Source organism: Podarcis bocagei (assembly GCF_964188305.1).
Source record: "Podarcis bocagei genome assembly, chromosome: 9".
Lineage (NCBI taxonomy): Eukaryota > Metazoa > Chordata > Lepidosauria > Squamata > Lacertidae > Podarcis > Podarcis bocagei.
Genome location: NC_138134.1, coordinates 35,400,833 through 35,428,423, shown reverse-complemented (window position 1 = coordinate 35,428,423; position 27,591 = coordinate 35,400,833). Strand labels below are relative to the sequence as shown.

The 27,591-nt window shown below is 43.6% G+C and overlaps 1 protein-coding gene across 2 annotated transcripts in view; it reads left to right on the top strand.

The window, feature by feature from the left end:
* The first annotated feature begins 803 nt into the window (after positions 1-803).
* The window catches only part of TLL1 (tolloid like 1), a 129,078-nt gene continuing 102,290 nt past the window's right edge, over positions 804-27,591 (top strand). For both annotated transcript variants that reach the window (XM_081208769.1, XM_081208771.1), the window contains exons 1-2: positions 804-926; positions 1,190-1,939. In XM_081208769.1, the coding sequence (XP_081064895.1) occupies positions 1,786-1,939 (154 nt within the window). In that variant the 5' untranslated portion in view covers positions 804-926; positions 1,190-1,785. The remainder of the gene's footprint in view (positions 927-1,189; positions 1,940-27,591) is intronic.

The following is a 27,591-nucleotide window of genomic DNA, read 5'->3' as shown; positions in this document are numbered from 1 at the left end:
ATCTGGATGTGTTGGTTAGGGTTGATGTTTGATTTGATATAATATTTTTAAAGTTTTAACCATTTAGGAGAGCTATGCCTTTTCTTCTCCTAGGCTTGATCTGAGACTTGCCTCGGGGGAAAGAAGAAAAATCAAACTCTCTCTCTCTCGCACTGACTCCGTTTTCCAACTGAACGCCCCGTTTCCAAGGGAAGGAGCCGTAGCTGCGACGGAAACTTTGCTGCTGGAAGAAAACACCCCCCCCCCCTTAACCTTTCGCATCCGCTGGAAAGCCAGAGCCGAGCTGTCTGCAAAAATAGATAAATAAATAAATAAATTTCTACTGCGCTGTTGGTGCACAACCTGCTTTCCCTTATTTATTTATTTATTTATTTATTTTTGTTAATTTTGAATTTGCCTTCACGTGTGTGCATACTTTTTTTAAAAATGTACAGCTGAAACGGCTTTCGTTGGCTGAACTTTGCTGATCAATGGTCCTCTTATACCCTTTTATTTAAACAAACTGTAGTAGGAAAAGAGAGAGAGAGAAACTTTCCTTCCTTCCCTCTCGCCTTTGCACGCTGGCAGCGGAAAGTGAGCGGCGGCGGCAGCAGCAGCAGCAGCAGCAGCAGCTCTCCTACTCGAGCGAGCGCGGAAGGCGCAGCACTTCTCCTTCATCGCGGTTCTTGTCGCCGCCGCCGCGCGCGCTTCCCTTCTGCCCGCGCCCGGATGCCGGCGACCCCTGGACGGAGCATGGCTTCGCTCTGATCGCCGCCGCCGCCGCCCTCCGCCCGCCCCGCCAAGCCCTGCTATGCCTCGCTTCTCCGGGCAGACAGCAGTCCTATGGCGAGGGAGGCGCCCCGGGCAGGCGCGCGTGGTGTTTCCCTAAGGCCGTCGAGGGAGCCGAGCAGCAGCAGCCCGGATCCTGACCCGGATTGTATGAATAAGTAAGCAGGATGCTGGCGGCCAGGACGAGAATTAAGAGGAGTGGAGGGAAGAGGAGGAGTGGGGTAGGGGTGGGGGTGGAGGGAAGCCCAGAGAACAACAAAAAAAAAGAAGAGGGGGGGGGAGAGAGAAGCCTTGGCACTTTTCCTGGCTCCCTCCAGTGCAAGCGCTTTGCCATCACTGCAGGGCTACGGTGGTGGGAACAGACTTGTGACCCCCCCCCCCTTTCTCTCTTCTTCTTCTTCCCCCTCTCTCCTCTCGGCAGCTCGCCGATGTGCAGCCCGACTCCGCCGCCCAGTAGCAGGCGAGCAGGGAACAGCGACGGGATCCGGAGCGGCGCGAGGCGATCGGCGGACCGGAGGATCCCCCGCGCTTGCCTCCGCCGCTGGACAGCCCAGGCGACGAGAGCCCCCGCGCGCAGCCCCGCGCCGCCGCCGCTGCTGCTGTCGCTGCTGTGGCGGGAGAATTTGCAAGAACAGCGGCGGAGGCGGCGGCAGAAGCAGCGAGGAGGAGAAGGGGAACCCGGGAAAGTTTGCTTGGCCTTTGACAGAGGCGAGGAGGGCAGTCAGACGTGGTGAGAGGAGCGGGCGAGCGAGCGCCTCTCCGCCGGGCTCGGCGGAACAGAGAAGCCTTTCCCCGCGCGCGCGTTTTCCTTCGCGAGTGGGGAAGCGCCGGGTCCGGATCGGCCACCCCCAGAGAGGAGCGCGGACGGCCAAGCGAGCCCAACACACAAACACACACACACACACACACCACTCTCTCACACACAAATACACGCGCGCGCGCGCCCCCCTCTCTTGCTGACACTCGGCGGCGCCTTGGCTCTCTCTCTCCCCGTCTGGGCTGGGGAGGAGCGTGACCATGCTGGCTTGGAGGGTGGCTCTGTGGCTGGCCGGCGTGACCCTGTGCGGCAAGCTCGCCCGCGGCTCCGGGATCGACTACGACGACTACGCGTACGAGCTCGACGGAGGGGACGAGGCGGAAGCCATCGATTATAAGGATCCCTGCAAAGCCGGTGAGTTCAGGGGACCTAGTTGGGCTCGCCGTCCAGACCCCGGAGCTTTCCCGTGCGCTCTTTTCCCAAAGTAGGGGGCTGTCTGGTTTCCCTTGCCTGGGGGGCTGTGTCTGTGCGTGGAGGGGGAGAGAGGAGAGGAGAGGAACGGGGGCAGCTCACCTGCTTCCTCCTCCGGATCGGCGTGGGACACTCCAAACAGGCATGGCCAAGACGAAGCGTGAGAAGCCGGGGCAGGCGCAGTGGGGCTCGCGCTAGTCTTCCTTTTTTGCAATAATGCCGCTGGGGGCAGATTTCGAAGAACCTGCTTTCCTCGGGCTTGCGAGCCTGTGTCCCCAAGAGTGCACACACCTTTCCTTTGCAGCTGTGCCTGGAAGACAAACGTGCTTCCCAGGCACAACAACCACAACAGAGAGAAATCTGGAGTTTGTTTCCCGTGCCCCTTGATGACGGCAGGAATCCCAACTTTCTCCGGGACGATTTCATCCTCTCTCTTTCTCTGTGTCTTTCCCCAGATCCCCATCTCTCCACATTGAGGCGCTAGTCAAAACAGGTTTCTTCTGCTTGGGGCTACAGAGGAGAGAGAGGATGGGGAAGGGGGGTGGGGGTGGGACTGGCAGGCAGCAGAGCAGTCCTATGGCCCTTTCAAGATTTTTAATTCTGGAATGAGAAGGTCAAGGTTGTCTGGAAATCACTCTTCCACCCTCTGCCCCCACTTCATCTCATAGCTTTGCAGCACAGCAGCAGTTTGATGGGCAGGGTAAGGTAATCTATGAACACATTTCTATTTGGATTGGATCCTGCCTGAACCATGCTCAGAGCAGACCCTTGAAATCAAAGGGATTTAAGCTAGTCATTATTATTAACACAAGTCTGATTGATTTCAATGGGTTTGCCAACTCAAGTCCTCTTGATTTCAGTGGGTCTAAGCTTAGCTAAGTCTGGATCCAACCCTTTGTTAGTACATCTCATGCATCAAGATTGAGAACTTGCATTGAAATGGGTCCTGGGGAGTCAGGCTCAGTGAAGCCTGACTCAGATTGACATACAGCCGGGGGGGGGGGGGAGAGCTGGACTAGATGACACATGGGGTCCCTTCCAACTATACATAATAGGCATGTCTGGGCTCCTTCTGCCACCAAATGCAGAATGGCCAAAGGTCAGGAATGACAGAAGCTGGAGAGCCACACAGGTTCTCCATCCCTCATGTAGAGGCTGCGACATTGTTGAATCAATACTTGCTTGAGAAGGGATAGAATAAACTCAGTTGATCTGAGAATCAAATCGTTTCCCCTACAGTACATAATCCAAGAGCTCCGCAATATACAGCTGCTTTGCCTATGCATCTTTACTCAAAACAAACTCCTACTGAAGTCCGTAACTTCCAGGCAAAGCTTTAGATAGTTTTCCACATGCACCGCTAAACCTAACAAGTGTCCCATGTTCTCTCTGTGTGAACATTTGTTAACTTCTTGGTTATAGAACGCAGGAAATGGAGTTGATTGTTCATAATCTTTCCCATGTGGTTTTTGCATTCATACTATATAGACAAAATGTAATCCTAGTGTGAACAAAGATAGATTGTAAACATGGCTCTGTCCCGAGCTCTCCTTCCTTTATTTACAGCACAAGGCGATCTTTGGATCACCTATGGTAGACACTTCTTCTGAGGGTAGAAAACCCATTCTCTGGCAGGCTTTGCTGAGTCAGTGATTTTCTTAATGGGAATGAGAGGGGGGTGGGTGGGATTGCTGGCAGGTAATCACCCTCTGGAACCGGCAGGTTTATGGCTCCAGCGAAAATGCATGGAGAGAGAGAAAAATGCAGTTCAGTAGCTGGAGTCTTTGTGTGCTTTTCACTTAGGAAGCGGTAGCAACAGTAGCAGCAGCAGATCGGTCTTCAGCTTCCCATTTAGTGTACTGGAGATGGGAGGGTACTGCCCTTGCAGTCAGAGATGGGGAACGTGTGGCTTTCCAGATGCTGCTCCCATCATCCCTGGCCACTGGGCATGCTGGCTGTGGCTGATGGGATATCTTCAGGGTACAAGCTCCCCATCCCTGCTCTAGGTAAGCCCTTCTTTTGCGTTAAGGAAGAATCCCTGCAAACTATGACCATTCTGCATGGGAAGTGACTTTCCTATGGCATTATCTTACTTCTCCAGACTTTATCATCTCCAGCTGCAAAACAGATAGGAGCTTTCCAGTGCAGTGGAGTTTGGGATCAAGTCCAAGGTGCCAATTCAGTTATAGCATAATTCCTCCACACAGGAAAACACTTAAAGAGGCATACATGTGGAAGACATTATAGTGGAAGACAAAATGCAGGTGGATCTTGGGGGAAATACTCAGGAGTAGTAACCAGAAAGACTCAAGTCTCCTGTTCATGTATCATTGCTATGTATTCACTGGATTCCCGCCCCCACAACACACACACATTCCATATACAGTGGTACCTTGGTTTACAACCATAATCCGTTCCGGAGGTCCATTTGTAAACCAAAACAGGTTGTAACCCAAGGCACGCTTTCACCATTGGGGCCTCAAAAAAAAAGGGTTGTAATCCCAAAAAAGTTTGCAAACCAGGACACGCACTTCAGGGTTTGACGTGTTTGTAATCGAGAATGTATGCAAACCAGACTGTTTGTAAACCAAGGTACCACTGTATCACTGTAAGAAAAGTGTTACATCAGAGTTGATCCCACAAAAATATATTTTCACAGCAGAAGCCTGTGGAGGTTTACTCTTAAGTAAATCCTGCTGAATTCAGTTGCGCTTTCCCCAGAGAGAGTGTGCATAGGTTTGCAGCCTGAACCAGACTGTTCACTGAACAGTTACTGAATGGCAGATCTAAAGAGATTAAGGGCACTCTGGATTAGGAAACATGGCAAATTTTGCCTTTCAAATCATGGAACAAGTTTTTTTGAGTCTCCTAAAGTCACTTTGACTGACAGTTAATTTTTGATCCAGGCAAATCAGCAGCAGTGGGTAGGATCAGAACTATGCCACTGGACTTTAGGAAAGCAGTTTTATTTTTTAAATAACCAAAACTGTTTTTAAAAGGATTTTTAAAAAAAACCCTGCAAAAAGCAAAAAAGAAGAAAAAAGTATGCTGTAAAAGTTTCTACCAAGGCTGGTCAATAAATAATCACTGACATAGCAACTTAAGTGTCACTGGTTGGAATAAGAAAGAGGAAAGATCAATTCAGGGAAGATGATTTTACCACCTTTGGACAAGCAAAGTGGATCAGATTCCAACGTATGGGCGGTGGCGATGCTCATTCCTCCAACCAAGCTTTTGAATATTTCTCATTTGGGCTAGAAACCAAATATTCAAATGCTTGGCTGGAGTGCATGGAAGAGCCTTATGCCTCCCACGTGAATTGCTTCCATGCTTAAGGTGAAAACCCTGGATCTATCCAACTGTCTCGCCTTGAGGCAAGGTACTCTAAACTGAATCGCATCTAAGAGAGGCTTGCCTCACATGTTGGATGAACATGTAAGGCCACGCCCACTAGCCCTGCCCCTGGCTTCTGCTCAGTGAACAACGGTAGGGAGGCCAATTTTGCATGCATAGATTGCAGGCGTGAAGGATCCTCCCTTCAGACTTTCCGTCTGTACAAGGGGATGCCAGGAGGCAGAGCTAGTTGGTGCTGATGGGGCTGGTCAGTGCAGCCCTGCTCAAGTGCAGATCTAGTGTGCGAGAGAGACTTCTGCATTGGGCAATATCAGTCTGTGGTTCTTTCAGAAGGTTTTTAGTAGTAGTAATTGTGTGCTGTATGCTCTAGGGGTAGGTAGTAAATTTTAGCAAAGTCTGCTTCCACCCTGTGAATAGTGCTTTATATTATTAATTCTCGTGCTTGGGTTTGTTGTGGTCAACAGTTATGATGAAACTGAATGTGCCTTAGGATAACTTCAAATTCAGTTTTCATTACAGATTAGTTAATATGTCAAAGTTCTCAATAAATGGAAGATCTGCTTTTCCAGATTTCCATTAAATATCAGCTTGATCATGTGAGATGCATGTTAGATTTAAAGGCTATTTAAGTGGCTTGAGTGAGTTCATATTGGATCCATTGGATCCCACTCAGTGACTTTCCTGGCATTGGGGTTATGGTTTTTGAGTCATGGCTTTTGAGCTCAAAAGTGACATATTTTTGTAGTTTGTGTGTATGCCAAATTCATTTTGAAAGAGTACTATAAACAACATTGGTCCATGTGTTGCAGCTGGAGAGTAAAACAAGTGCTTGAGCTTTGTGGTCACTTCTTTTGCCTTACTTACTTTGTTCCATGAGACTTAGTTCAGCCAAAGTTAGTGTTCCTTTTGGCCACAATCCTCAATTATTTATTCTTTTCGCAAAGAATGGGATCAAGTGGTTTGAGGTTGGAGGAGTGGTGGGTGCACTCCAGAGTAAGCGATTTGAGTAATGGCTGTGTTACTTGGTTGCTTTTAGTCATAATTATTGAGGAGTATGTGTTGACAGTGCCAGATATGCTCTCTATCACATGATTCCTTTTCTAATCGTAGAAATATGTATCACCTTGGTATAAATTGTTAAACATTCTTTGCTTGTAGATGAGGAATGTACAACAGCAGAAGTCAAATGAATTTGCATCTGCTCAGCTCACACACAAAAATTAGAGACATTTTGAGCACAGCTATTTCAAGCTTCTGAGCTCTCCGGTTTTATCTATGTTTACTTAGAAGTAAACCCTGCTGAATTCAGTGTTGCTCGTTCCCATCTAGGTATTCCAGCTATTGAACTTTCGGAGCCTGCCCCTGACTGGGTTTACTCAGACGTAAGTCCTATTGATGTTGATAGGGCTTACCGGTACTTCCAAGTTTTGCAGCCAAATTTGCAGGCTAAGGCTCTGGCAGTTACCTGGCTATGCTCACGTACCTGGTAATAAGTCTCATGGAGCATTGCAGCACTTCTGAATCAGTTTGTGCAGGATTGCATTGTCAGTGTTAAATGGGAAAAATTAATTTGTGTCATATTTTCGTAAGATTTTGAAACAGCATAATGAAATGCTTAAAGTTCTACCCAATCCCAAGGCACGTGTTCTAAAATGTTAGTGGCATGGATATTCTGGAGTAAACAGGACAGGAAAAGAATGAAAACATATTGGTGATGTCAGATATATTTTTTAAATATATATATATCTCAGATGCTAAGAACGAATGCATTTGATTTAATATTTCATGCAGAATAAACAGTTTATATAAACAAATATATATTATTTATGATATTGAGAACTTTAAGCAATGCCCTTGCTTCGAGCTGAGTTGTTTACAGATGCCTTTGGTGAAGACACAGAAAGAAAAACACTCAGCCTGGGAGAGATGTGAATTGTGCACTCTGCAACCATTGATATGATCTTGACTTCCACTGGAGCTGCCTATCTCCTTCACTTCGAGGATACCGTATGTGCGAAGATGGATTAACCCATTTCCAGGCTTACATTTCTGGCTGCCACAACAAATGGCCTCCTTGCCATACAGAGAGTGGTTTCAAATCCCTACAGCTTTTGGCCTTACCTTATGTCCTGGCTCACTAGGTTCAGGAAGGCTGATCACTGTGCTCAGAGTTCAGTGCTATTTTTTCTAGAAAAAGAGGTTCCAGAACCCACTATGAATGCCTCCCTTGTTCTCTTATAATGGCAATGGAGCCCACCTGAGAGGTGCCAGAACTGAGTTCCGGTGAGTTCCGGCTGAAAAAAAACCCTGCCAGAGTTTTGAGGGAGAGGAGCAACATGTCACGTTTTTAGATTTTTCTAGAAATCAGAATGTTGAAGAATGCGAGTGGCAAAGTTTAGCTTTCTTTGAGCTGTGGAGCTATTTTGAGATGAAGCAGAATTTCACGTTTTCTGGCTTTCGGGTAGTGGTGCTGACTGGGACTCAGACGACTTGATGCGGGTGTGTTTGACAAAAGAAACTGGCCTTTCTACAGCATTATAGAGGCCCTAGAGCCAAGTGGATGTCTTCAAACTAGGTGTACTGGTGAAATGCAAGAGTTACACAGCTTTAGCTTTCTGGGCAAGGAAGTGACCAAGGACATAGCAAGCCCAACTAGACATAGATGGCTCTTCCTGTCCTATCTGTGTTGCAACTATAGCAACTATCATGCTCTTATTTTTAGCTTTCTTTTATGGTTATACCCCCCATCCTTTGTGAGGAAAGTTAGTCACACTGTCTACATTTACACTTCATTTTGTCTCAACCTCCCATCTGTTCAGTAGTTCTTCAACTGTTGCTCTGAGCAAATTTCCTTGCTGGCTGTGGCAAGCGACCCCATTCGCTTGTCCTTGTCATCTTCTTCTTTGCTTATTGCACCCGGTTTCTTAAGGCTCACCTCCTCACATCTGCCACAGCCTTTCTGTTGGGCTGACCTCTTCCACTGCTTCACCAGCAGCATTTGTGGCACCCTGTGCTTGTTTCCTGTACACGTGCTTCCTCCCATGTTGCAGAATATGAGGAGTGTGGAGAGCTAGTTTGCTCATCCTGTCTCAAGGCATAAGGGTTCTCCCAACTCTGCAAAGCTTCTCACTTATAAGATGGGGGTGGGGTGGGGTGGAGGGAAGAACTGGATAAGGTGAAATGAAGGTGGCTTTGCTAGAGAGACAGAGGGAATAGCGGGCAGGACTTTGGGGCAGTGGTACCAAGTGAAAGAGCAAGCAAAACTGATTTGCTTCAACCAGTGTTTTGATTCACCAGCATCGTGGTCTGTTAGTAGGAAAGATACCTTTTGCAGGACAGCTGAAGATTATGCTGTGAACCCTGGACCTTGATGAAGTCAGTCTTCAGCAGGCATAGGCAAACTCTGGCCCTCCAGATGTTTGGGACTACAATTCCCATCACCCCTATCTAACAGGACCAGTGGTCAGAGATGATGGGAATTGTAGTCCCAAACATCTGGAGGGCCAGAGTTTGCCTATGCCTGGTCTTCGAAAGCATGTCAAAGTGCAAGTAGATAAATAGGTACTGCTCCGGCAGGAAGGTAAACGGCATTTCCATGTGCTGCTCTGGTTCGCCAGAAGCGGCTTAGTCATGCTGGCCACATGATCCGGAAGCTGTACACTGGCTCCTTTGGCCAATAAAGTGAGATGAGTGCCGCAACCCCAGAGTCGTCCATGACTAATGGTCAGGGGTCCCTTTACCTTTACCTAGGTAATAACTTCATCCATTTATTACAAGTGGGAAATGTGCAGCTTCTAGGTCAGAAGCAGGGTTCCTTTTTCACCCCTAGGGCATTTCCTTCTGTGTAATTGTCCAGGCGCCATGTACCAATAGTGAGCAATGCCAGAGGCAAAAGAGGGCAGAGCTATCTATGTAATTTTAACTTTTGTACAGTAAGCCAGTTTCTCTCGCATCTCCACTCTCTATCCTCCTCCAGCCAGTCAAGTCAGAGGCAATATAAGAGTTCAAGGATATATTCCATACAGGCAAAAACACTTGAGGAGGATCGTGTGAAGCAGAGCTGGTAAGGGGTGTGGCTTGGAAGAATCCCAAGGGTCAGAGGGAGAGGCATGGAGGCCAAATTTGGCCACCGGGCTTCAGATTCCCACCCCAATCTGCAGGGTATATGCAACAATTTTGTTTTTGTTTTAACCCTGAAAACTCTGTATATACACATAAAAATGTAACCTTTGAGTCATTGTAGTATGAGAGAGTAAACTGAATATGTTGTTGGCATCCGTCTGTCTTGAGAAACAATGGGGTGTGCCTCTGGGGATGCAGACAAACCACTGGAGAATCACAGCAGCTGCTGTGGCTGCAGAGACCAGTAACTCCTAACTGCTGCCTCCCATGTTGTTTTTGCTGCATTAGCAGCACCAAAGTGACCTCTCTGGGGTGCAAGCCTTGGCAGCGTATATGGAGGTCCTGGGATGCCCAGACGACAAAACCCCCGCTCTCAACCTGCAGAACAATACTTTTGGCACCAGCTTGGTTGCAGGAATTTCCAGAAGGAGGCATGCAAGCCACCACCCAACCACCTTAGGGTCTCCACTCTGGATTTGTATTGGGTTTACTCCTTAGCCTTTTCTTTCCCCAAAGATTTTGTTGTTTAAAAAAAGCAAGTGGTATAGTTTTTAGTGTCTGACAGATTATTGCATGCCTTCATTGTCTCATTTAGCCTCACAAAATTAATTCTGAAGAAGAAAGCCTCTGTTTCTGCTGCTAGACAGATGGCCGTCTGAGAAGGTCCGCTTGACAAAGGCCAGGCAGTGAGTTGGGATATTCAACCCCAAAGGCTCAGATTCAGCCCTCTGTCTGCTGGGCAGCACTAGCTTCTACGGTCATTAGACTGTGAGTCTGTGGTTTTTCCCTTCAATATTTAAAAGTAGAGATTGTAATGATTCAAAGAGGAAGAGATCAATTTTGGTCTAAAATAGCTCCTGGGCTCTTGTTTTATCGAAGTATGTGAAAGAGGATGCCTGAGGGGAGGCAGTCTTGGTAATTAGCCACCTGCTCTGAATACTTAGCATTGCTAAGGTGATGTTTGCCTGAGAAGAGGACCAATAAATGAATAGGTGACAGATCTTAGGCTGTTTTTATTGGCAAGAACACACATTGTATTTGTCGTGGGATTTCATAGAATCATAAAATTGTAGAGGGCCCAACCCCCTGCAGTGCAGGAATCTCAACTCTGCTTAAAAACCTCCAAGGAAGGAGAGAACCCACCACCTTCTGGGGGAATTCGTCCCACTGTCAAACAGCTGTTACCATCAGAAAATGCTTCAGAAGTTTAGTCAGAATCTCATTTCATGTAACTCGAAGTACAAGACATCCTTTTCGCAAGTACCACTGGCAATCCAGGTGTCCCCATTTTATATTTGTGCAGCTGGTTCTTCCTGCCTAAGTGCAGAACCTTACATTTGTCCGTACTGAAATTAATTTTGTTAGTTTGGGTCCAGTTCTCCAATCCATTAAGTTCTTCTTGAATCCCGGTTCTTGTCTTCTGCAGCAATGGCTACCCCTCCCAGTTTGGTATCATATGCAGATTTGATGAGCATCCCCTCATTTCCTTCATTCAGGTCATTTTTAAAAGACTTCAAGCAACAATGTGACCAGGACAAGAATCGCTTGTTACTTTTTTCCAGGGTGATGAGGAACCATTGCTGAGCACTCTTTGGGTTTGGTCAGTCAACCAGCTAGAAATCCACCTAACAGTTACCTCATCCAGCCCACATTTTACCAGCTTCTCCACAATAATATCATGGGGGACTATGTCAAAAGCTTTACTGAAATCAAGATACCCTACACCCACAGCATTCCCCTGATCCACCAAGCTTCTAACTCTATCCAAAAAAAAAAAAAAAAAAAAAAAAAAGAAAATGATATCTGGCATGAGTTATATTTGAAAAACCCATACTGTGTCTTAGTAATGATAACATCCTTTTCTAAGTGCTCACAGACCGATTGTTTAATTATCTGTTCTAGCACCTTTCCTGGTATTGAAGTCAAGTTCAGCAGTTGGCAGTTACCTGGGTCTTCTCCCTGCCCCCCATTTTTGAAGATGGGGACATCATTTGCCTGCCTCCAGTCCACAGGGACCTCACTTGTTCTCCAAAAATTCTCAAATATTATAGGCAGAGTCTCTGAAATTATATCTGCAAGCTACTTTAGTACCCTTGGCTTATTTTGCAGGGCAGCTTTGAGTTGCTCTCTGAAGCAGTTAGCAATGTAAATAAACTCTTATTTATACTTTGTGTTACAACAGTTGCATAAATGTTAGATAGCAGTTGCAAAACTCTTGAATGGAAACTTTTTCCACAGCAAAGCCCACGCTTAGCATGAGCTGGCATATTTACTGGCTAGTCAGAAAGAGGATTTCCATATATTTGAATAAAGATGGTGGGATTCTGACATCTAATGGACCAATTGACCTCATTCTGTGAACTCCACATATAATTCTGAAAACAGTGATGTGACAGGCATAATTCCTTGACCTATTTCAGCCTGGCTTCTGGCCTGGATAAAGAACAGAAAGGATATTAGTTGCCCTGGTGAACAATCTTTGCCTAGAGATAGAGGCCAGAAGCTTTAGGAGCCTGGGAGTTACCTGCTATTGGTGCTGTGCATGTTAACGCTGGGAGAGCATTGAGGTCTGCTTCTGAACCTGATGCTACTATAGGATGATCAAGGTCAATAATTAGGTACATCTGACATGCTGACTGCTTCACTTCCCACATCATCAGGACCTTGTAACAGATACCCATGCTTTTGCAGCCTCGGAAGTGCTAACTACTGTAATGTACCCTATGGAGGGATGCCCTGGACAGCAGTCCAGAAACTGAATTCAATGCACATTGCTGCAGCCAACCTTCTGGAAGCTGCTGCAACTGGAGCAATCTAGGACTGAGGAGGGAGGGAGGCCTTTACCTCTGCCAACCTTGGCCACTACCACTACTGTATTGCGCTGTCATTGCAACTGGGGAGTGATGGATTGGCAGGGTTTGGGAGAATTGCAGGGAAGTTGAAGGGGAGGTATCTGAACCCAGTCTGAAACATAACACCGGACCATAGAAATCGGCCATTGGTCCATCTGACTCAGTATTGACTATAATGACTTGCGGTGGCTTTCCAGGGTAATCAGATACTGTAAGAGTCTTTTCCAGCTTTTTTCTGGAGGTGCCATAGAATGAATCTGGAAGCTTTTACATTCAGAGCGTGTGTTCCACCATTTCCCTGTGGTCATCAGGACCGTAACAGTTTTCAAATTTGGGATTAAGTTGAGAAAAATAAGTATATTTTCTAATTTTGAATTGAATGGAAGGAAGCTTGTCTATCTCCAGCCTTCACTTTTATTGCAGGAAGTTTGGAAAAAACACCCAAAAGGCTTTCAAAGCTGCCCCATCCAATGTGATAGATGGGAATTATTGAAATACTCCACACTTTCCAGTTGATGGAGATTGCTAATTTATTATGTACATTATTATGTTGGGAGAATTCTTTTCTTGTTTTCCCTGTTTGGACCTATTATAAGAACTCAAACATTCTGCTAATAATACATTACAAGTAGTTCATACAGAAATCCGAGTCCTCACATTTTGCACAACAATGCCATGCAGCCAACCTTTTGTTATGACCAGCATCATACCCTCAAATAAATGATGAGTGGAATTTTAGATATACCTCTTACATAATATCAGTGTTTATTTCAGCATTTTGCATACACAAGCCAATTTTATTTGGTTTCATGAAAGATAGTTTTAGAACAACTCAGTGGGTGTGAGAACATGATGGTGATGAATATCTGAGGTGAATTGCCCAATTTCACCATCTGGCAAAATTTGCTTTTCTGCATTTATATAAATAAATGGCACGTTCTGTAATTTTATCCCACGTATTGAAAGTGTAATTTCCCCCCTTTCCAATGTTTGAAAAATGTAGCCTATAAGTACTGGAATTAATGGGTAACCAAATATTGCACTATAGATGAATATTTCCTGAGTCAGCAATAAGCTATATAACTTTTTTTAAAAAAAGACTTTATATTAGAGACTAAGACCTGCTAGAAAGTTAGGCATGTTTAAGTTCACATAGGTATGCTTGAGGATGCACCTGTGATACTTCCACTGGATGCTGAATCACATATCTACTGTTTACCAGCCTTCCCCAACCCGGTGCCCTCCGGGTGTTTTGTATTAAAACTCTGATCACCCCATCCAGCATGACCAATGGTAAAGGATGATGGGAGCTGTAGCCTAGCAAATCTGGAGGATACCTGGGTTGGGGAAGACTGTTACATATGGTCCTCAAATGACCTTGGCAGATAAATTGCACTCTTCTCATTTGGCTGTACAAGAATCAACTGACATTGCCACTGTTTCATAACCTGTCAGGTCTTGCATCCTCCACTCTCCAACAAATCACTCTCTTGTCAAGTGGTTCTTACCAAAAGAGCTTTGACAGACGTATGGTCGACATTCGCTACCTGAAACTTAACTCTGTGTTTTCAGCCAAATAGTTGCCGTGATGACGTAGAATGCCTTTACACCAATGAGTTTTGCCATGCTTTCAAGTACAGAAGGAAAAAGTGAGCGTGTTAAGGGACACCCTTTCAGCTAGTAGTCATCTCTGTGATCACAGCTTGCCAGAGAAGCATGCCTGTGATCAAAGAGATGACTGCTGTCTTACATGATTGCATGGGAAAATTTGGTAGAGACTAGGCTCCAACTGAAACTTTTGTATATGGCTCATTTGTATTCCTGTTCCAAAAATATATATATGTATGTGTGACTAAATATTGATGGAAATATCAGCATTCATAGTTCACTGCAAAAAATAATAATGGAAAGTTACATATATGGTCTTGTGAATCAGGAGTCACTCCTGCTGGTGGAAATGCAATTCAGTTTCTCGTAGGAGTGTCAACTTTTGTACCAAAGGAGTCAGAATTTAAATTACTGTAGCTGTGCTTGCATGATTAGAGATCTGTCTTTCCATATATTTTTAATTGTTAAAATCACAGGTGGAAACCATTATGATAGTTCTGCTAGTATTTAGACACAAATTACTTGAAAGTAATACAAAGAAGTATTAATAAGAATAACTTAGCTAGAATCAGACCCTCATAATCTATTATTATTATTAATTAAATTTCTGTACTGCCCTTCACCCGAGGATCACAGATACATACCATAGAAACAAACAAAAACAATAATCCTGCGCCTCACAGTTTAAAAGGCCATAGATTGTTTAATGGACCAAAGACCTGGGAGAAGAGAAGTGTTTTTGCCTGGCACCTAAAGGTATGTAATGAAGGCACCAGGCGAGCCTCCCTGAAGAGAGCATTCCATAAGTGGGGAGCCACCACAGAAAAGGCCCATTCTCATGTTGTTGCCCACTGGACGTCTTGTGGAGGAGGCACACAAAGAAGGGCCTCAGATGATGATTGCAGGGTCCAAGTTGGTTCATATGGGGAGAGACAGTCCTTGAGGTATTGCGGGTCTGTGCTGTTTAAGGCTTTATAGTCAACACCAGCCCTTTGAATTTGGCCGGGAAACAAATTGGCAGCCAGTGCAGTCGAGGCAGGATTAGTGTTACATGCTCAAGCTGTCTTGCCTTGGTGAGCAACCTAGCCACTGAATTCTGTACCAGCTGAAGTTTCCGAACAGTCCTCAGAGGCAGGCCTAGGTATAATGCGTTGTGGTAGTCTAACCTGCAGTAGGTTACCAGAGCATAGACAACAGACATGTCATTCTCTTATATTCTTTAGTCAAGAATTTTCTGATCAGTGATAAATAGGAATAGGAATCAACTTATTTGTCCTGATTCCCCCCTGAAAAGGTATACGGATTGTCATAGCTTTGTCCTCTTCTTATAGTTTAAGTGAGAGAGCTGAAAATGTAAATTCCATGATTTTTTTAGAAGGAAAAACAAAGCTGATAGTAATATTCTAGAACCCTCAGTCAGACTTCATCTTGGAGTAATGTATTCAGTAGTTCCTCTTGATATCAACCCTGTTGTAGAATCAGTTGTGATTACAGTGGTACCTCGCAAGACGAATGCCTCGCAAGATGAAAAACGCGCAAGACGAAAGAGTTTTCTGTTTTTTGAGTCGTTCTGCAAGACGAATTTCCCTATGGGCTTGCTTCGCAAGACGAAACGTCTTGCGAGTTCTTGCGAGTTTGTTTCCTTTTTCTTAAAGCCGCTAAGCCGTTAATAGCCGCTAAGCCGCTAATAGCCGTGCTTCGCAAGATGAAAAAAACGCAAGACGAAGAGACTCGCGGAACGGATTAATTTTGTCTTGCGAGGCACCACTGTATTGTATTCAGCTTATGATTTATGGAATGTGAGTGATCTGGAGACATTGAAACATCAGATAGTGTGTTGTTCACCCAGTACTAGAAGCCTCCCAGAGAGATGATAAAGACAATGAGTGATCAAAATGTCTTTCTGTGACTCAGACATCTAGAGAAGACAAACTGTCGAAGGATTTGGGTGCAATTTGCCTCATCAGCACTTTAAACTGGACTTCAGCAGTGAATCATTCTGCCTGAAATAAAGAGCTCTTGGTCTCCAGAAGGTTTGTGGGTGTTAGAGATTTTGGAAGAACAGCAGGAGTTCAGAGAAAATCTGAGTATCCCAAGGAACACGGCTTTCTTTTTCATTTCTTGTTATTGTTTTTAGGCCACAGTGAATAGTTTCATCTGTTGCATACTCTTAGCAGAGTGTGCCTGTTTGCGCTTGCCTTATTGTATAATGGTGGTGGGTTGTTGTCATGTAAGATTTACAGATACAAACATATTCTCACTCCAGGTGTATCGTTTGCCCTGCCCCTAAGGCTAAGTCAAGTTGGGTGTGCTGGTTTTTTATTTCATTTTATTGTATCTATTAGCAAATTGGAAAAGAATGACAAGGACCATATGTTTTTAAATTATTATTCTAAACAAGTGACTGTGCTCTGTCTCAAATTGTATTTTGGGATAGATGGTGCTGCTTCTTACTGCTTATTCATCATGCAATTGCTTGGTGAGCAAATTCATTTCCACTGGGAAATGTTCTTTGTTATGCCTTTTCCCATTTCTTTTTAAGTTTGTTTTTAGTTTTGTAAGTTTGCATGTTCTCTAGGTTTTCCCTCCATCTCTTTTTATTTTGGTGATGTGCTGATTGTTTGCCCCTTAGTTCAGGAAGATTATCTGTATACATAGTTCTCTCAAATATTTCTTTACAAGAAAGTTGTTTTATTCTAAAAAGGGCTATGTGTGTTTTTAAACCTTTGAAGCATTGTACTATGAAAAATGTTAAAACTTGGGTAGTTGAAAAAAGTAGTTAAATCTATCTGAAGCAAAGGTCTCTCTCTGCAAAAGTTTCTCAGTGCAAGCTGCATTAAATGCTATGTTTGGAGTTCTTTATTCTGCTGGAGCACTGAATGCATTCATAATAACTATAAAATATGTAATAAAAACTTCCTAAATTCGCTGTAAAAATACATTAGAATTTTGTGGCAGGTAACCTGTTTATTCAGCCCAGATTTTATAAGCTATATAATTTGGGAACAGATAAGGGTTTTATTTGCATTAGTGCAAATGTTAACACCGATTCAGCTGCACACAGGAATGTAACTCTGTAGGACTGATAAGATAAGGGGAAGGCTTATAATCCAAAATAGTCAAAACATTGGAAAAGTCCAGAGTTATTTAGTGGGTTTTGCTTATATACAAAAAAGTGGACTTGCATTTGACTTGTTGAGCTTGAGGATCAAGGAAGATTAAAGCAGTGGTAAATCCATGGGGCCTCAGGGTAGATCAGGTCTTCTATTTGGCCCACAGAGCAAAGTTAGTGCAAAATGATGCACACTCAGTACATAACAATGTCCCAGCTTGATATGTGCAGTGATAAGCCGTGAACCAGCAGGGCAATTGCTAGCAACTTTCCCCTGGTGGACATAAATTCCTCTCCAACTTGTTTTGACCTTAGCACAGCCCTCATTTGTGGGTGAAATCAGCAGACATGGGGCTCCAAAATGTCTGAGCTCACCCTGGAGGGTTACTGCCCTTCTTCTGTGGGCATACCCAAAGAAAGGATGCAGATTCATCAGCGTGTGTGAGATAGACTGTATTCGTTGATGTCTCATGTGCAGGGAGTGGAGAGAACCATGCCTATATGACTTCTAAGGAAGTATTAACACATACCCTCCAACATTTCTCTGATGAAAATAGGGACGTCCCATTCCATAATGATAATTTTACTATTTATTCCCCACACATCTTACTGGGTTGCCCTAGCTACTGGGCAGCTTCCAACATATATAGAAACATAATAAAACATTAAAAAAAACCTTCTCTATACAGGAGTGCCTTCAGACGGCTAGGGAGTCAGATAACTCCATACTCTCCAACATTTATCCAATGAAAATAGGGACAGCCTAAGGAAAAGTGGGACATTCTGGGATCAAATCAGAAACCAGGACGACTTCTCTAAATTAGGGATGTCCCTAGAAAATAGAGACACTTGGAGGGTCTGTTAGCATTGTTATTATTATTATTATTATTATTTAAAAACGTCTCTTTCACTCATATTGTCGAATAGAGTAACACATTTTATTACAGACAGTGTCTTCATTCTGTTGTATAAATCCCATTAGAGCTATAATTTTGGACAGGGGAAGTTTTATAGAGAGACTGTCAGGGCTTGTAGTACAGCACACAGAGATATCAGGACAGTTAATAAATAAATCAAATACATGAAGTCCATTAACGTGACTGTGTTCATTGTGTTGGTTTTTTCAAATCTGGTAGTATAAATGAAAAATGAGTACTTGGTGCCACTATATGCTCTCAGTAAAATCATGCTGACATGTTCACCAAAAATTTCATTTCTGTATGCAATTTTTTTTTAAGTTAAGTACTTTTTTAAAAGTTTCCACATTGGCCTTGGCAAATGTTATGCCATGCACAGGAAAACATGGAGATACTTCAATACCCATATTCTGCATATACTATCATGGAGATACTTCAATACCCATATTCTGCATATACTATCATGCTACATTGGACATAGATAGCTGTGCCTGCTTTTATCCTCAAGTACTTGCCATGATATGAACATGACACAAAGAAAGGGTAGGATTTGCTGATTAAAGTAGATGTGATTTTGCATTTTTGATCCTTCGCAATCAAATATGAATAATGAACATGTGCCAAATTAAGTGCACATATATTTAGAAGGTTCAGTAGTAGTGGCATGGGCGTAGCCAGGATTTTTGTTATGGGGGGCAGGCCTTTTGTTAGGGGGAGCAGAACCTCAGTTTGCTATGTATTTTTATTGATTTTTCTTGATGGGGGGCAGCTGCCCCCCCTTGAGTAGTGCCTAGGAAAGGCTAGGGCAATGCTTCTGAGGTTTCACACTAGATAGGGTGTTTTCTGTACTTTGGGCATGAGGACCGCTTAAGGGCTTGTCTGACCAAGGTGGGAGCTCTCTAAGGCACACTGAACTGAAGCAGCAAACTCCAAAACAATCCAAGGTGCATTGGACATGGGAAAAAACCACAGACACAGCATTTCTGCCCAAATGAAACTTTTCTCCCCAGCCTTGCCCTATATGGAAAGCACCAAGGTAGGAAAAGGGCGGGGGGAGTTCTTTTGTGACTGACAGGTCTAGCTTCTAATCAGGGATTGATTCCACTCTAATCACAATACTCTGAGAAGGGATGCTGACATATCACCTTGTTCTGTACTTTTTCTAGTTCTGCCAGTGGTGCTTGCTTGGAAGAGGCTGGGAATATCTGCTCCCCTGGGGCTTTGGGGGAGTGGCATTTGCTGCACGGCCTGGCCGGTTCTGGGAGAAATCAACTTCCCAAATGGCCAGGGAGGGGATGGCCACTGGGTGCTGCCCTCCCGACCGTGCCAGACCCACCATCCAGGGCGAGCTTCATCTGCAAGCCAACTGGGGCTGTGCCCTCCCCACACCTGGCATATTTAGCAGGGTGACCTTGCCACCTACCTACCCAGACTGCTTAGGGACCCTCTCAGCAGGGGAGCAGGCAAGGCGTAAGACACCTTGCTATGGTTTATGTGTTCAGGGCCAGGGAGGAATTTTCTCTGGAAAGCATATTGGCCGGCTTGAGGCTTCTGCCTGCCTCATAACAACTGTCACATCTTTGGCGGATAACACATTGGGCTATATCCTTAATCATGCGGCTTCCCCACTAAAGGGGTCCAGGAGGGTGACTGTCCAGGAGTCCACACAGGGACCTATGAGCCAATGCATCTCTCCCAATGGTGGCCTGTGAGGGATGTGTGTGTCAGCCGATCCATGTTGGGGGTGACTCCCCACCAAGTTCCTATCTCGTAGCAGGTGGGCTGCCTGATGCTGAATTCATGCCCAATGCCTTAGCCAAACCTACTCTTACCTGCAATTAATAAAGTTGCAGCCTAATTCAACCCAATATCAATCTCCTGTGTTCATTTCCTTGGTCTTCCCCACACCGGCCACAGACATCATGCATCTGTGGCAGCAATAGGGATATATGGATGTGCCTCAATCCATCCTGACATTCATTTGCGGTTTCATTTCATATTTCATTTTCTGTTCCTCTGCAGTTGGCTTATTTGGAACAACTCTATTTTAAAGGTTTATTTTCCCTCTGCCAGGCTTGTAGCCCTGGTCCTGAATGGAGTTTTGGAATAGTGGGAAATTAAACCGGCATGATTTATCCTGGAGTAAATCACTCGGGTTTCCTTATAGTTTGGATTATTCTGTCCAATGTACATTTTGAGATGTTGGATATGTCTGCCATTTTGTCAAGAGATCCACTGGGGATGGGTGAATCTCTGTATTTCCCCTCTTTGACACCTCCGTATGTTTTAAGTCATAATCCCATTTCATTTCATCTCTACCTTAATGTGTGATTTAATTAAAAACATAAAAAGTAGGAGTTTGAAAATATTGCATTCTTCAGGCATTCCTAGATGTGATGGTTATTCCCCTGTGGTGCAATCCTATAGAAATGAAGAATGTGCATGCAATCATTTCTGTGAGCCAACTCCATGGGTGGTGCTTTCCACCTGATTGGCACTGAAAAGAGAGATGTCAGCTGAGCAGAATTTCTCTGGATATTTAGAAGTACCATATATACTTGAGTATAAGCCAACCCAAATATAAGCGGAGGCACCTAATTTTACCACAAAAAAACTGGGGAAACTTATTGACTCGAGTATAAGCCGGTTCACCACATCACAAACTTCCTGGTGGGCTGGAGTGCGTGTGTGTGTGCGCATGCATGTGCACACGGCAGAGGGGGCTTCTCTCTTCCCCCCAGCCCCTCCATCCCCCTGCCTACCTAGGGTGCTGCCGAGAGGCAGAGGCTGGTGGTGGCAGTGGTGGAGGAAGAACAAGCAGCCCCAAAGGCGCCACCGCTGCCAACAGCCTCTGCCGCTCGCAAGGGCAGGCACAGGAGACGCACTTGGCAGAGCGGCGGCGGCACTAGTGGCGGCAGCAAACAGCTTGCTCTGATGAGGGGCTAATGGAAATGCATTCGGGTGGGACCCTCACTCGAGTATAAGCCAAGGGGGGCTTTTTCAGCATAAAAAATATGCTGAAAAAGTTGGCTTATACACGGTAATAAGAATTTCCTCAAATACAGTGGTACCTCAGGTTAAGTACTTAATTCGTTCCGGAGGTCCGTTCTTAACCTGAAACTGTTCTTCACCTGAAGCACCACTTTAGCTAATGGGGCCTCCCGCTGCTGCGGCGCCGCCGGAGCATGATTTCTGTTCTTATCCTGAAGCAAAGTTCTTAACCCGAGGTACTATTTCTGGGTTAGCGGAATCTGTAACTTGAAGCATATGTAACCTGAAGCATATGTAACCTGAGATACCACTGTATTTAGAAGGGAACATCTCTTCAGTAGTTGAACATTTTACATCATAACCAGTGATTTTATGTAAAGCACTTGCAATTGGCAACTATGTTATCCTGGGATTTCAGGTAGTAGCTGTACAGAAGGTATGGAGTTATGGGCACTCCCAGTGATAAAGTTTAGCAAAGAAAATGAAGCTACTTAATGTGAGGAAATATTACTGATGCCGTTAATCTGGGAATGTGAAATGTTGTATATGAATCCATAAAATAAAAATAAAATAAACATTTTGCTTGTTTCTGTGAATGCCTACTCAGAAGTAAGTCCTGTTGAGTTTAATGGGACTTACTCCTCAGACAAGGGTGTTTGGATTGCACCCTTTGTTTTACAAGTAGTTGTTGGAACACCAGTTGGAATGAACTACTGATTTCAAGCCCTCTGGTGTGCATGTATGTTTGGTAGTCAGGAACAGAAGGATGTGAAGGGAACATAGAAGACTTGGTGTGAGAGAGCTAGCATAAACACTACAGCATCAGGGTACTTTAGTAGTAGGGTTGCCATATTTCAAATGGTGAAGTTTTTGGCAATGTTGTTGAGCTTTTCTTGACCGATTTTTAGGGGGGAAATCGCCCGGACACTGCTGCCATTTGCAGTATTCTGGTTATGTCCGGCAAGATCCGGATGTATGGCAACTCTGTTCAATAGTAACTGCAAGCCTGCAAAGAAAACTTATTGGAGCAGAGTGTCCTGGCTCACAGATAATTCTACACCAAACTGTGGCTTCTTAGTATGAATAAGCAAATGTACAGGAAGACTGCAGGTGCTTAGTTTCTCCCTGGTTGTTTGCTGCTGCACTGAGCTGAACTAAGCTGTGATTTGGCTTAGTGTGTCAGCTGAACCTGACCTCATGGTTTAGCTCACTTCAGAAAAAAAAATCACAAGCCCTAACCAAGGTGTTTGAGATATTAGAATGCCTAAAACCTGTACAATAATTCAGCCAGCAATGTGAATATGAGGGGGGAAATGGGGATTTCCTCAGTGCTGTCCCCTTCCTTTTTCATTGAATGAAGTGAACATTTTTGGGTGAAGTTATTATGAATCATTTTCCTTTTGAGAATGACAAAATGATTTTTAAGAATCTGAAAATGCTGTTTTGTCTACCATTTACTTCCACAAAATGCTTTCTTCTGTGTATGTGTGTAATATATGTGCATGACAACGTCCTGTATTAGGTGACTACACTTCCTGTACACTGTAAATATGTACAGCTTTCATCTTGCTTGCTTCAGTTTCCGCCATCTTTGGCAGAATAGGCCAGTAAAAAAAAACTGATTTATGTCTGGAAATATGCACACCAAATCAAGAATAAAAAAGTTGATAGGCTTGTTTCAATCTGGGGAAACCTTTAGTTCTGTGAAAGTCTGTGGAGGTTTGCAAAAATGATGTTTTAGAAGCAGAAGCCATCAGAAGAGTTTTCATAATCTCATTTTTATGAAAGAAGAATGTAAATGATAGTATTTTCAAGGAAATATGCTTTGGTGATACAGAAAGCCTTACAAGATGGAAATCCATGACAGTAAATATTAGAGCACAATCCTATGCATGTGAATTCAGAAGTGAGTTCAGTGGATACAGAATTGCAGCTTTAAGCGATGAAATACAGTGGTACCTTGGGTTACATACGCTTCAGTTTACATACACTTCAGGTTACAGACTCTGCTAACCCAGAAATAGTGCTTCAGGTTAAGAACTTTGCTTCAGGATGAGAACAGAAATCGTGCTCCGGTGGCGTGGCAGCAGTGGGAGGCCCCATTAGCTAAAGTGGTGCTTCAGGTTAAGAACAGTTTCAGGTTAAGAACAGACCTCCGGAACGAATTAAGTACCTAACCCGAGATACCACTGTAGATGCAAAAGAGCAGTATGACTGGATGATACTATCCCACCTGCTAGCTTCTGAAGATAAAAAAACCAAACCCTAAGGTTGAAAATGTTATACTGTAGGCAAAAGATTTCCAGAATAACAGGTGACATTTGAAAAGAAAAGAGCTGCTGTTTGACGTATTAGCATATGATGTGTTCTGCTTGGTTGGTTATGTTGTAAATCTGTTCTGAGGTGGATACCATTTTTGGATTTTGTGCTTGGCCTTGTTCTGTAGCACAGTAAACAGGAGGTTAGCAGAATATATTTCTCACGCCATTTAGCAACCAACATTCATACTTAATGACACAACAGGGTGATGTCACCCTTCAGATAAATTCTTGGTCATTTGATGGCAGTTGGTGGGCTTTCTTTGCTGTCAGACTAATTAATCAGTCATCAGGACTCTGGATATGGAAAGCAGAAGAATGTAAAGCCTTTTTTGCCATAATTGAAATTTCTCATTCCTGCACTGAACATATAATTTTAAAGGGCTGTCTTTAACTTCTATTGCATGTATCAAAATCTTAAAGAGGCAGTGGAAGGCAAGAAAAAGTTTCGACTGTAAAAAGCTGAGTCACTGTTAACAAGTTGGTTGGCGCCATAAATGGCTTGCCCTTTCTGAATAGCACTTATGGAGCACAATAGGGCCGTGAAAGACATTTATTGTACCCAAAGACATTCACTTTCTGCATCCAACAACATGCCAATAGGGTTTCTACACTAGAGATCATTTCTAAGAAATAAGACTTTAAGGTGGTGGAAGCAATTTGGAAAGAACTCACTTGCAAAACATAAACATATTTTATTAATAAATTATGCAATGAAAAAAAAACATTTTAACATGTTAATGAAACTTAACATGCAAATAAAAGAGCAACCCATTCAGAGTGAGAATCATATGTGAAGTGTTGACAGTGGTTGCAAGGATTGAGTGAACTCTTTCTTCTAAGGAAAATACAAGGAAAATACAGCACCATCATTTCCATCCAGAAGCCGGAAGGCACCTGTTAACGAGCCAATGACTGAGACCTAGACTTTAATGAATTGTGTTTTCCCTTCAAAATATTGTAAAAGGAAAAGCCAAGAAGCTTTTCTAATTTGTGGGAAAACAGCAGTGGAAGTGGAGACAGCATTGTATTGAACTTTGACTACATACCCAAAGATAACCCTTTATTTATTTTGTTAAAAGACACATACAAAGAAGAGCCTTGCACTTGTGCTCTCATTTTCATATTTTGGATTCAGTGGTATAGCCTGGGTGCTGATGTCCAGTTTAAGGGGCCCCAAATGACTACTCAGAAAGTTGTAGGCTGCTGCTGGTCACTGTGGCATCTTTTATTTCTATTTTTAAAACATGGATGGCCATGCGTGTACATGATTGTGGGTGATAATTTTATTATTTCTACTTCAAAAACATAACCTTTTCTGCAACAAAATGATGATTATTCTCAAGTAAATGTGTTTAGAATCTGGGCAGCAGAAGCAAACTCCGTTTTATTCCTATATTTGTGATGGTGCTATGATGGGAAGCTGCACATGCTCAGAGTATTTATTTTTCTCGAGCATATTAGGAATGTAGAGCAGTGGTGATGGTCAGGGAAGGACAGAAAAGTTAACTGTGCTTCACAACTAAATTAATGAACATAGAGCACCACTCCGGGAAGATGTCCTGGATGTAAAATTACTTTGGGGTGGTGTTGTTGTGAAGATTTGTTTTTATCTTCCTTTTTAAAAATCTAAACAGAAAACCTCAGCTTGCTAGCTGAGGGATACCTGTCTTTCCATGTATGCTTAGTTTCAAAATCTGTACACAAATGCTGAAAATTATGTTCGTTCTTAACAAATGAGAGATGCACATTTAAAAGGTAAAGGAAAAGGACGCTGGATGGTTAAGTCCAGTCGAAGGTGACTATGGGGTTGCGGCGCTCATCTCGCTTTCAGGCCAAAGGAGCCGCCGTTTGTCCACAGACAGCTTTCCGGGTCATGTGGCCACCATGACTAAACTGCTTCTGGCGCAACGGAACACCGTGACGAGTGCCAGAGTGCATGGAAACACCATTTACCTTCCCGCCACAGTGGTACCTATTCATCTACTTGCACTGGCGTGCTTTCAAACTGCTATGCTGGCAGGAGCTGGGACAGAGCAATGAGAGCTCACCCCGTCGTGGGGATTCAAACCACCAACCGTCCGATTGGCAAGCCCAAGAGCCTCAGTGGTTGAGACCACAGCTGAAAAGCTGATCTACATGTCCCTTTCTCCACATACTTCATATGCAGATAACATTCATGATCCTGATTGTGGAGAGTTCTGCAGCATGGTTGGATGTTTCTGGTGATGGGTACTGTTGTGAAAACTCTCCATGTGGATTGAGAGGTTGCTCATGAGGAAGCCAAGCAAGCGATTAGAGTTGCAGTGATGCATGAATTCTCCCTGGTTTGATTTGGAAACAAGTTATTTTCAAAAAAATTTGGTAAATAGGTTGTTGGAGCCCAGTTCTGAAATTTGAAAACCCTGTTATGCGGCTGCTGACATCATTGGGAGCACAATAGAATCTAATTTCCTTTTACTTTGAAAACCCTCCAAATGGCCCACCTTCGAGCCCTTTTGCAATCCCTGCTCCTTTCCCTTCATCCCAGAGTTGGTGGTATTCCTTTCACTTAGAATGCTGCTGAGCACGTTCATTGTCCCTTAAGAGCATCAATAAGCACGTAAATGTAATATATTATGTGCTTGAACTGGTCAAGCTTTTGACAAGCCTACTCTTCGCCATGATAGACTGAATGCACCAAATAAAGTGGAGGTAGCAACCCAATGACATAACAGGAGAGGACAACAGTGCAGGGAGGCCTGCCAAAAACCAGGGCTGGGCTTTCAGAGACTGAAAGTAGTCCAAGTGCAGAAAAATCTGTGACTTTTTCAGGTACAATAAATCACAGAGTGGAATTTCGGGATAGTTTTAAGAGTGGAGGGGTGGTGGAAAGCAAATAATAGTTTGCATCTTGCTTTCCTTTTAAAAAAAACAGATAGGGTCCATCTGCAGTAGTTAACAAACACACAAAATCACAATCAATTATGTTATTGAGTGAAAGGTAATTGGAGTATTCAACAACAGATTCATAGCTATCTTGAGCAATCCTAGGCAGGTTTACTGAATTCAGTTGGACCTACTTTCTGGTAAGTGTGCTTAGACTTGCAAGTACTACTGAAATTAGTCTTGGTGCAGAAATGCTGATCACCTCATAGCTTCAGTACATCATTTTCAGCATTGTTGAATTTCCCTTACCCACAATTGCTGGAAGTAATATGGTGCATTGAATATGAAGAAAAAGTGTATTTTAAATAGGTGCCTTAAAGGGGAGTGTGATGGTACCCTTATTACTCCTACTGGAAGTGCCTAATAGCATGGTTGGGTTTTAAATGAGTCCCTGTTGATTTGAATCACACGTAATGCATGTCTGATGTGTATTTCCTGCACTATTAACGTCAGAAAATCTTTGAGGAGTAGCACATTCCCTGCGTTGGTTGACTGTCCTTCAAAACATGGGTGGGTGCAATTCGCACACAAGGAATGTTGCAACTGATGACTGGCCAGAGTATGTCATGACCTTGCTATCTCCCTTGCCATCTGCAGCTTTGTCCTCAACTCATGAGGGTTGTGGTTTTAATTATTTTTTCTTGTATATACATGACACGACTGATTACACAACCCCACAAATGGGTTGCGTAATCTTATGACGTTCAGTCACCAAGATAGGGATTAAGACAAAAAATGAAACGGATGTTTATTGAGAAGCAGATTTTGGCATGATGGCTAATGTCTTATTGCAGAATTCCCCCAAAATATTCTTTTTAAAGGGTGGAAGACCTAGGATAACTGCTGAAAGAGAACCACACCTATACATCTCTAGTGGCAATACAATGCCAGATTTCCTCCCAGTAAGAGTGCCTGGTAGATGTGATCAAACCCACAGTAAGCAAGGCAAACCTACTGTGTTTTCACCAGGATTCGGATGGTTAAGTGCCAGTTCAGATTATAGATTGAAGAATGTCAGAAAAATTAAAATTCCAATATTATTACAAATCAAGTGTAAATTTAGACAGTTGGACAGAATGCATTTTGTCTAGCATAAAAGGGAGCTGTGACAAGGTAAAACAAAGCAGTTCAGTATGTTTATGGATGTGTTATACTACACTGAGATGATTTTTTGGGGCAGCTTGTTCCGTTTATTCACATATACTAAAATGTGTTCCATTTGGCTAGAGATTGATCATTCCTAAATGTTTACTTTTCCTGAGCTGCCTCTTTTTCCTTTCTAATTTGGTGTATGTTTGCACCAAAGATTAACCCACATGAAAAGGCAGAGTGCCCCCCAGCAAACATTTTACACCTGAAATATTTTTTATTGTTCTTAGATCTGTTCTATATA